This window comes from Citrus clementina, unplaced genomic scaffold (genome assembly GCF_000493195.1).
Source record: "Citrus clementina cultivar Clemenules unplaced genomic scaffold, Citrus_clementina_v1.0 scaffold_4, whole genome shotgun sequence".
Taxonomy (NCBI): Eukaryota; Viridiplantae; Streptophyta; class Magnoliopsida; order Sapindales; family Rutaceae; genus Citrus; species Citrus x clementina.
In genome coordinates, this window is record NW_006262274.1 from 14,607,622 (window position 1) to 14,619,166 (window position 11,545).

The following is an 11,545-nucleotide window of genomic DNA, read 5'->3' on the forward strand; positions in this document are numbered from 1 at the left end:
AGAAACATGGCAGCTTATAATAGAAGTCGATGAAGTTTTTGGTCAGTTGACTCATAAAGCAAAGTCTTTTTTTTTTTTTTTAAATTAATTTGTTTATTTTTTCTTCGTCAATGGATGCGGTCCAGTTGTCCGTCCCCACCCAGTCAAATTTTATTTTAATTTCAGCGCATTTAATATTTTAATACATTTTTTTTCTTAATTTCATACATTGATATTTTTCCTTTCAACACAAAAAAAATCAAGCATTTTTAATTGAGAGCTTCTAAATCGAATCAAAATTATTTTGGATTAATTTTAGATTATTTCTTCGTTAAATGATAATTTTCAAAATATGCTCAAACTATTTTATGTTAGATTAATTCTTTAATTAGTCTAATATTTGGGGTCACACATGAAACAAATAAAATGTGTGTGGTATTATTTAATTGGCCAACAATTAAGTGATCTATTTAATGTTAATTAAACGGCTAAGAGTATAATTATTGTGGGTTAAATACATAGACACTAGAGTTTTAATTATTACTTCTATGAGGGGCAGAAGTGATAATTAACACAAAATAACTGTTAGACGATTTTAATTAAAACTCCTAGTTAGTTTTCTTATATATAGAGGTTATGGTCCCTATTCTATATCAATCTCCTTTCATTCTCAAAATCCTCTCAGTGAGAATTCTTTAAAAATGATAGAGATTAGTTTGGAGGTCCATCACTAAAAATAAAAAGTCTCTATACAACAACAATGGATTCAGGTACGCTTCCGAAATTATATTGGTCAGTAATTTAGTCTGTATTCAAATAAGGTTTTAAATTTTTTCAATTTTAAACCTCAACTTATTTCTAATTATCATCAAAAAGATAAAATAAGTTTCATCAATTTTTCTTTTTTGAATAACAATTAAGGGTTACTTGAAGTTTATAAGAATTTGGGATAACGTGAGGATACAGCTTTTACCCATTGGTCCAACAAATTGTATATGGATATAAGATATTTTGACTCATGCTCGCAAAATAAACTTGTTTGACTTTTTTTTTGTTTGAAAATGCTAGTATTTATGCATCAATGTTTTTCATGATTGGAACAATTTTTTTTAGATTGAGCACGCCCAACATCTAGCTTCTGGAATAGCTGCCCGATTTGGGGATCAAGGGATTGTTGCTTCAATACAGGTTTGGACTACCTTTTGGTGGTCAATTGTTAACCCCTTACCTTTTTTTTTTATTTTCCTAACAGTGAGGTGAGGAATAAGTGTGGACCCCTACCTGTAACATAGATAAGTAAATGATAAAATACATATGGAGAGGAATATTAATCAAAACCTCCTATTTAAAGAAACAATACAAGAGGTAAGTAAATCAACTAAGGCAAAACATAACAACTGAAATACAATAAACAATAGATAACTAGTGAGGTTTGCCAGAAAATTATTTATGATACTTGCGATCAGTGAGTAATTTGAAGTCCTTCATAGAATGTTTCTCAATAACACTAAAGTGGGGCCTTGGATCATGTCTCCTGGTGTCCTCTGGTGCAGACGAGAAAGAACCATCATCCTCCAGGTACTCATCTAAACTGCGATCTTCATAACTATGAAACTTGTAGTTCACAAGGTACCTAAAATGCTTGTTCTCATCCCCCATTGACCTGTTTGTCAGATTGAGTGGGAATATCAATAGAGTGGGTTTTGAAGCCCACAACTATTATGCCAAAATCATCTGATAAAGATCGAAAACTTATAGATACCTGATGATCCAAAGTCCAAATGCTTTGTTCAGGAGATACACCATGATCAAGGGGCTTAAACCATGCTCCAGAATCCTGAGCCCTAATATCCTGGGAATCATGGATCAATTCTTGAGTGATGGTAAGGCCCATATCATTAGAGACCTAGTGTCCACAAGCTGCAAGGCCAAGTTCGAATTTTTTGGTTTCGGGCCTGAACTATGTCGTGGAGTGTTTGAAGGTAAAACCCTTGTTTCCTTATCCTTTTCGATACTATTATGTCGAGCTCTATTTAGCCACTAGGGGCGAAGTCCTGGATTAGCCACATAACATGTCTCAAATGCATGGTCAAGGTGCTTGCAAGAAGCATAGTATAATAGAATTTTCTCATACAGTACACTCAGTTAAAAACCAGAATTACCCACACCGATTTGAATCCGCTATAGCAGAGGTTGAGTGACATTGTGCTCTACTATAACTCTAGCTACAAAGGGTCGAACTAATGAGGCAGTAGCTTGGTCAATTCGCAGCGGCTTACCAATTGCTGATACAATAGAAAATAATGCTTCCGTACATTGCACGAAATGAATGGGCAAATATGAAAATGATATCCATAGAGGAACGATAGGAGACTCCTCAGAACACTGAAAATATGTGGTACATTTAAAAATTCTCATGACACTTCCATTAACATACTAAGTTTGTTTAATTCACAGGCGAGTGTAGTCTTCTTCGACATCCAATTTAATTAAAATATAACGATTATCCAATAGAGAAATTTGAAATTTCCTTTTAATTCCCACGAGCTAAAAAATTTTTAATTAATTCCATATGAGGGCAATTGTAAGAAAATTTATTGATCAATGAATGGAATAGCCATCGCTTTGACTACCTCTACAGAAAACTGCACATTCAGCTCACCCTCGTAAGAAGAGACTGTCTTGATGGGGATCGTTGTAGGTGTGGGCCCGTTCATAATTTCAGCAAAGAATTTTTTTATCGGCCTATTTAAATTTCGACTGGGAGTGGAAGTCAAAACTGATGCGTGTGTGGGGACGGAAGTGGGCTGATTTTGAGGTTGATTGTTGGCTGGTGGATTAGAGGGATTATTGATTTGGGCTTGATTTTGGACTTGTGGACTTATATTGGATGATTGGACCTTCTGTCGTTTAATGGATTCAGATTGGTTTTGGGCTTGAGAATTTAAGTTGGATGTATGGATATTAGTGGGATGGGCTTCCAAGTGCAGTTGGGCTTGTGGGCGCCCTGAGTTGGAACGGAGGGCAACTTGCAGGAGTGGTGGTAACGTGGAGAGGAGAGAAGGGGGACGAGGGGAGAGAAGGTGAGCTGAGTCGCAGTAGCGGTGGTCACTGAAAAGAAAGCTCAGAGGTGGTGTTGTGCGGGAGCAGAGATGAGAACAGGGTGGAAGTTTTTTACCATACTATCATCACCGTGATAAAAATAAATCTACTTTAGTTCGTAATTCTTTCAATTCTCAAACTTGTTAGCGAGGGAAATTATAAGATCAGCAAATCTAAATCTGAAACATCTGTTACGCAGAACTGTCCAATAATGGAGATATATATAATTTAATCAGCATCTCTTATTCTGAAAACAGAGGAAGGGAGAAAAGAGAACAACCAAAAGTATAAATATTGGACAAATATATGATTGAATCAAAGTTTTCACAATAACTGTACACATTGACAGAACATACTTCAAACAAATTACGAGCTCCTGGATAAGAATATTGCTTTTACTAGTAGTTATAGGGAGAAAGGCTTTGTATAGACATCGAACGGTTCATTGGCAGTCAACTGAGGTTCCTGCATCAAACAGGAGGATGAACAAGGTCAGAGATTATAGCATCAAGCATACAAACAAGAAATAACAAGGATATGTCTAGTCTTATTTTTTATGACAACTAAGCTAAAATTCTCAGAGTAATCTTGGAATAGAATGTCGCAACATGATAGATCCAGCAACAGAACGTGCCCACATAGACATGAACAGCAGTAGATGTGGATGTACAAAAATTGTAACCATGAAGCTCATTCAGGGTTTTCATTTTTAGCAGCAAACAGATAATAAATACCTTCAGCGCCCTTGTATACCTAGAACCTAGCTGCAGAAAGAGTAGCACCAGCTTGATAGTTTTATGATTATCACATTTATATTAACTCCAAAAGTGAATTTTGGGTGTTCTAAAGTTGGGAGAGGGCTTATTGATCAAAAGTAAAATAGGATCTTATCCAGCACTTCTTTTATTTTCCTCATGGCATCATTCTGTCAATGTGGCATCTAATAGTATGCTTGTGGTGCAATATGGCTCCTATCCATTACTCTGTTCATTTTTACTTCTTTGATTCTGCTAAGCTCCTGTAAAAGTCATCCAGCATCTATGGAGATGGCACCCACTAACAGGTTCAAAAGGAAAAGAGAAGAGTGCAAGGGGAATGGAAGCCACCTACTAAAGACATGTATGTGCCAGACCATCAATTAAGAAACCAAGTAATAGACGGGAGACAAATCTGTCAAACAAACTAGAAGACAAGCCACATCCATAACAGTTGACAAACATGACGAACATAAATACCTGTCTGAACCCGCCACTAAGACTCCCTCCTGTCAAAAGCATGGTGACCAGAGATGTTACAAGACCACCAGCACCTGAAAGCTCACTACCACTGTCTGTGTTACGGATGGTAGATCTCATTGAGTTCAGCATGCTCCCATATGTAGCTCCATGACCACGCTCAATAGCTTGGATGAAAGAATAAGTCATCGCACCGGTTGATGTGATCTTTGACAGAGCCTGTTCATAAAGCATCAGGTTGAATAATTAAACATCAGTTCCCAACTGAAATATGTATTTTTTTTATTCCAGTTGAATGAAAGGTTGCTATGAATCACTAAAACATTACCGAAGTGTCAGCAGATGTTTGATTATCATCACAGCCGCTAAATGAAATAGCCTCCCCACCACTTGTCCCTTTCCACATTCCTGATCGAGGGCGGTGATCCTCCCATATATATTTCCCCTGCCTGCATCCTCAAAGAAAACATGTCTAAGCCAAGGGGAATGCATGAAGAGATAGAATAAAATGCAGCTAAAATCCACAAAAGCTCACAATGTAGAAAGATTTTTAGTCATAGGTTTTTCTATTCTCTACTTTTAATTTGTTCGTGCTTCGTTCATTTATCAGGTCTTTCTAAACTCGTATCAATCTAAAGTAACAAAAAGGGACTAACCTGTCCATCCTACAGAGAAATGGTAAGTCTAACACGGTTCCACTATGACAAGCATCTATAATTGCATGAAGCCTGGCCCCACGAGGAAGAGGCCGGACTAGAGTTGCGTTGATCTCATCATCGACAATCATTCCTTGGGTTTCGAAATCCACTGGACAAAGAGTTTCATCATATCCATCAACCTCCTCACCATTGTAATTCCTCTGTTGTGAACCATGACCAGAAAAATGGAAAAGCAGTGAGTCTCCAGGTTGACAACCTTGAATAAGCCAATACAACGCCATTCTCATGTTATATTTGGTAGGCCGCTTTAAGGGATCGGGATCTTCTTCTGCAAATTGGTTTTCAGAAAGAAATTGAGCTGAGATGAGGTCATCTTCATAAACAAACCTGATATTACAACTAATCTTTTATTTTTTGTAATTGCCAGAATCATCATAGCAGATGCATATGAAAACTCAATTAAAACCTGCTGTTACTAACAAAAAAACAGATAGATACAATCATTCCAGCATTACATCGTAAATAATTGAGTGGCATTAGGAAGATTCCTCAAGGCAAGGTGAGACGGCAAAGTTTCAGGCCCTAAAATTTAGCATGGAACAATGAATTGCACTCTGCGGTATCCACAGGAAAACAGCTAATCAAACGAAATATTAATAATAATTCCCGTTATTGACCACTAAAAGAAAAGTTTGTGTTAATGAACTCCACATGTGACATGAGATAGATTCAAGCATAGGCCAAAAAACAATAAAGATGTTCATATTTCCTTCTTTAATCAGTAGCGCGCATTATTGGTGTTCGTTTTTGTCAATCAGCATCTTTCTTAATTACTCCCATACCACTCTTTTTGCTCACCTTTTGCTATTCCCATTTTCAGACTGCGTTATTAATTTAAACAATGCCTCAAACACCAGTCATTTTAAAACAGAATCTGATTCATTTGTGCCACCAAACAGCCCTCTTACTTTCAAATCATTAAATACACCATACCATAATGATAAACTATTATCGCTAATTCGCCACATAACAATTAATAAACAAAATCAAAATTACTAATCACAGTTAATCAGCAAATAAATAAATAAATAGAGAAAGAAAATGATATATTACCGGTGAGCATGACGATGGAGGATTCAGGGAACTTAAAGCGGTTGGTGAGCATGTACTTCATGCACCTGGCGTCGTTGATACAACCCTTGAGCTCATGATTGGTGTGCCTATAGGAAACGCCGACGATCAAGGCTCTCTTGCGGCCCTGCGCGTGGGGAGGTTGGCCGGGGGGCGCGTGGTTGTAAGGCGAGGGAGCGACAGCGGAAGGAGGCACGTGACCGGGCTGATAAGAGGAGGAGGGGGAGGAGGAGGGAGGAGGAGGGCCGGATCGAGGGTCGGCGATGTGGGTGATGGCTTGGCAGATGGCGCAGCGGATTGACTGGGCCCCAGGCGGGAGCTGTAACGTCGTGCGGCATTTGGAACAGTCCACGAGCATTAACATTGTGGCGTTGTTGGTCTTGTCTTTTAAGACGGAGAAAAGTAATTAATAAACGGAGCTTATGGTTTTGCCTATTAAATACTTAAATTGAGATTTATGTAAATATCTATCAACCAGTGCTTTGCGTTAATGGGCGTCAACGTTATTGGGTAGTATTTGATTAGGTGGTTTTACAGGATCTGGAGGAAGGTGATTGGGAAATTGATGTGATGGATGACGATGATATTAAAAAGAAAAGGAAAATGCCGATTTTTGAGAGAGAGGTGCTTTTTGACTTTGATGTACAATGCTTGCTTGCATCGATCGTCTTTCCAATGAAAAATACGGTAGAGATTTATTACGCGTATCTTTTTTTCCTTTTCATTTTTTTTTTCCTTTATTATCTGGAAGGTAACCAAATTAAAAAATAATAATTTAATAAAATTGATTCTCTCTACCCTTTTTTAAATAAAAATAAAAATAAAAATATTACCAACTAACTATACTTTAATGTTATTTTCAGAGTGTTTTAAGGAAGTTGTTTAGGCACTTCCTCACGTCAACGGAATGGCTTGAGTCTTTCATTTTTAAGTAGACGGTTGAAATTAGGGTTGCTAAAACGCGGGTCTAAGTTCGGGTATTGGTAAAATTCGGGTTTGGGTTCGGCTATTGCAATGTCCGGACTCGGTTCAAATGTAAATTTTAGATGCTCGGGCCGGGTTTTTATCGGGATATTCGGATTTTATATATTTTTAATATTATATGTGTATAATTTTTTATTTTTTAGTAATTTATAAGTTTTAAATTTATTTCAATAAAATTTGACATGAAAATAAGTTTTAAATGTTTAATAATGATTCAAATAAATATAAATATTTAAAATAATATATATTTTTTAATATTATTTTAATAAAATTTGGGTTTCAGGCCGGGCTCTAGGTTTATTAAGTGATGTCCAAGACCGACCTGACTTCATATCCGGGCCTAGTAATACCTAGGCCACAACGTCTGGGTGCGGTCTGCGTTCGGACCGAACGAATATTTTTGCCACCCCTAGTTGAAATCTCCTAAATGTGAGAGTTTGTTTATTTATTATTATTTTATTTTTTATTTTTCGTCTTAACTTCAACTTTAATGTATGAGGTAAGTCTTAATAGATATTGGATTGGATATTTAATCTTGACAAGATTATTGGATTGTATTTATTCTTATTCTTATTGTACTCTCTAAAAAAAAATGTTATTATCTTATACAGCATATTAAAAGTATTTAACTAATCAAAACTTTGAAATGAACTTTTACAAAATAAAAGTACCAAATTTTGGCTCACGTGCCTTTTTAGAGTGAAGGCAAAATTCCACATAATCATAATAATAATATACGAGCATTTGTTGAAGTTTAGCATAGAAGGGGTTAATGATATACATTGCAAGTTAGAGAAATTCTTGAAAAATAAAGTAAATAAATCCTTGATTATTTGATTTTGAAAGCGTTTTAATCTACTCTTAGATTACGATTCCATGCATAGTGTCTCTGTATGGTCATTTCCTGAATGATTCAGTAAGTGGAATATTTGTATTTGTTCATTGCATCGAAGTTTCTAACACATGCATTCAATTATTGAACAGAGAATATTTGACAGCTTATAGAAGGAATGCTACCTTTATAGACGCAAAATGTAATTAATCAAATTAATGTTGACAAATCATGTGACATGTATTGTTCAATGTATGCTTTAGTATGCTTAATTTCTTGCTTATCATATCAGAATATATCAGTACAGTAAGATTGGAAATGACTCAAATTATTTTGTAAAATTCTTCCTATCGAAAACATTGTTTTGTTATTCATTCATATCATTGTTTCTTTTTCTCTCTTTTTCCTTTTTTAATATTATATTAACAAATCTATTGGCAAGTATTAACATGACGAATCCGCCAGAACCTGCTAGCTGCTACAGAGATTTTGACATAATGCATGGTAGAAATTGGAACTCATGATAATGAATTCCAATAATTTCAAAAGGAATGAAATTTGCGTGTAACCATAAATATCACGAGTTCAAGATTTCAATTACTAGTCACATTTAAAAAAGTCAACAAAACTGAAAAAATAACAAAAAGATATTTTTATTTTTATTTTTATTTTTATTGTTTTGAGAGAGAAACAACAAGTGTATATTAATTAATTAATTAATCCCGATCCTATTTCAATAATTCAATCGAGAAACTTATGCATTAAATTACGTCCAAATTGTTGAACTGTCTTGTATTGATAAAATTATCAATACTCTACTGACATCCTGATTGTCCTAAATATATATGAATTAGCACACTTTATTAATATGTGAATTTGAACAATAACACCCTGAAAAAATGAAATAAAATCTAGTTTAAGCAATAACCCAATTGCTATTATCAATTTTATATCAATACTATAAAAAAAAAAAAAGAAATAGATACTATGTCATCTTGTTCGGTATTGCAAGATCCTAAAACAATGTACTCCTGTTAAATTACATTATTTGTGATTTATCATTACAAGAAAAACTATTTTTTGCAATTGTTGAGTACAAGTAAAACAAGTGAAATGCCGCTGCAAATGTGTTTTTTCAACGGCTTAAGGTAGTCGCTGGCCGTCGATAATAGCTTAAGTAGAAATAATTTTTTTCCGACTAACCGCCGTAAATGTGGTTTCTTCGAGCGAAATTAGCCATGAAAAAATGATAAATGCATATAAGAAATAATATGGACAGACAATTAATGAAAAACTTTTATGATTACTTTGAGCCATTGAAAATACTAATTTCAATTGACTCTTGCGGTAGCTTTTGTAATAGCAATTTCGATTAACTATGAACATTGGAAATAAATTAATTTTGAGGGGCAAAAACAACCAAAAAAAAAAACTAGACTATGGTTGGAAATACATGTAGTTCTAATTGATTTTGCAATCGAAAATACTATATATTAGTCGAAATATGTATTATTTGCAATTGAATTGTTCCGTCAAATACTGTATTCATAGTTAGAAAAGTAATATTTGTAATGTCATGTCTTTGTTGGAAATTTGCTGATTTTAACAGGGATACACAATTGAAAATAACCTACGCAATTGAAATTTATTTTATTAATTGCCACTGGCAATTGGAATAACAATTGTTTCAACTGTCTAATACAATTTTAAAGAATATATGACTATTGAGAATAGATTTTATTCAACCAACATTATTATTAAAATGAATGGATTTTCCTAAACAATTCAATCGAAATTGTTAGCATTCATATTGTCCAAAAACATTTCATAATAAAAAAATAAAGCATTATTATATTATTTTCAAATGTCATAAATCATATAAATATCAAATATCATCAAAACCATTTGAATCAGCATCATCATCAGTATCGCCTTCTGAATCACCATAACCACCACCATCCTCCTTTGAATCAGCACCACCATTGTCATCTAAATCATTACCACCACCATCATCAAAATGTGCACCACTACTATTTTCAGAATTTGCACCACCATCGTCATTTGCATTGAATTTTTCAGTTGGATCTTATATAAAAAAATTAAATGAATGTTTAAAATAATTAAGTGATAACGAATTATGTAAATTAAAAAAATATTGAGATTGAAAAACATTATACCATTGAAGAGGAATCAACAGCAACTTAAAGAATGAGATTGCTTTACTTCTAACTCTTTCACTTTTTTCTGTACAATAGTCATTTGCTCTTGCACCACTAAATTATTAAAAAAAAAAAAAACTCCTCACATTGTATGTATTTTTCTTTGTTGCATGGTCGGCTCGAAGTGGATCCATATACATCTTCAGTTTTAAGGCCTCCGAAAGTATGACCATACTTAACACCTCCTGTTCCATTAAAACATATATCCCATTGTTTTCTCAGTGGGATCTCATCAGACAACTCATTTAATTCATTCCTCTATGATATCATTTGTGCCTTATCAAAATATAAACACAATAATTAGATAAATATAACATATCCAATAATGGTAATAATACAAACTTTTGAAATTAAAAAAAAAACAAAATAACATACATGTAGTTCCTTAGCTTTATCACCTGGCCAACTTTCATCCTTTCGCACATGAAACATTTCAAAAGAATCTATTGGACTAGGCTCATTCCCATTTTGCTCAGCCTATCAATATAATAACAATAATAATAGTGATGTTACATAATTAATTAACTTGTGTTATAAAAAATAAATAGCAAAGTAAATATAATAATTAATTGAAATAATTATTTTATAAATATAATAAAATTTATGGCAACTATGATTATTTACCTGTTCCTTTTTCTTCTTCAACATCTTAACTGATCCAGTTGTATGCACTACTTTGGATGGTTTGTTATAGTTTGATACACTTGTTCTACTAGATCTCTATATAAAATGATTCATTACAAAAAAAAAAAAACTAATTATTATCATATTCTAATAATCAATCTAAAAGATTTCTAAATAAAACAAGAAATAACAGACTTAATACAATTATTAAATATAAAAATGCCTAAATAGAACTAGGAAATAAAAAATCTTATTGAGTCATTAAGGAAAAATAGAAAAGATGAGACAAACACAAACTAGCTAGTCCAACAATTAAATACTATAATACGTGCCAACAAATAATCAAGCAACAACAACCGCAATCATGAATATAACTAATAAATAATTAAGCAACAACAGTTATGAATATATAATTCCTGCCATTTCTTACTCAACCATTTGTCCACCATTTGATGCCATACAGATTTCTCAACATTTGATGGGCAATTAGAATAACACTCCCCATCTATTTTAAATTTTTTGAAGACTTCATCTCTAATACTCTTCATATAATCTTTGAATCTTTCTTTAACTTGAGAAGAAAATGCAGCTTTCAACTCCTCTTCAGGACCATCAAATGTGAACTTACTTTTAAGACGATTAAACAAGTGATCTAATTTTGTTTGCGGGTACTCAGAAAATGTAATCCAAGGTCCATTAATTTGTTGCTTAAACAGAGCACCTACTGTACGTACTGCATAAGGAGTAATAAGCCTGAAATAATAGTTTGAAAATTTAAAA

At 33.7% G+C, this 11,545-nt stretch overlaps 1 protein-coding gene across 1 annotated transcript; it reads right to left on the reverse strand.

Annotated features, from left to right (window-relative positions):
• Positions 1 to 3,305: 3,305 nt before the first annotated feature.
• LOC18045609 (metacaspase-1) lies at positions 3,306 to 6,778 on the reverse strand. The gene is made up of 5 exons (XM_006436966.2): positions 6,089 to 6,778; positions 4,973 to 5,303; positions 4,645 to 4,765; positions 4,317 to 4,535; positions 3,306 to 3,546 (listed from the first exon to the last, which is right to left on the reverse strand). The coding sequence occupies exons 1-5, from the start codon at positions 6,468 to 6,470 to the stop codon at positions 3,487 to 3,489; spliced, it is 1,113 nt and encodes a 370-aa protein (XP_006437029.1). The 5' UTR covers positions 6,471 to 6,778; the 3' UTR covers positions 3,306 to 3,486.
• Between the last annotated feature and the right edge of the window lie 4,767 nt (positions 6,779 to 11,545).

Coding starts and splice junctions, on each gene's coding strand:
- LOC18045609 (XM_006436966.2), bottom strand. CDS start 6,470: ATGTTAATGCTCGTGGACTGTTCCAAATGCCGCACGACGTTACAGCTC. Junction 4,766..4,972: donor TTTCTCTGTAGGATGGACAG/GTTAGTCCCTTT, acceptor TTGAGGATGCAG/GCAGGGGAAATATATATGGG. Junction 4,536..4,644: donor AAACATCTGCTGACACTTCG/GTAATGTTTTAG, acceptor CTTTATGAACAG/GCTCTGTCAAAGATCACATC.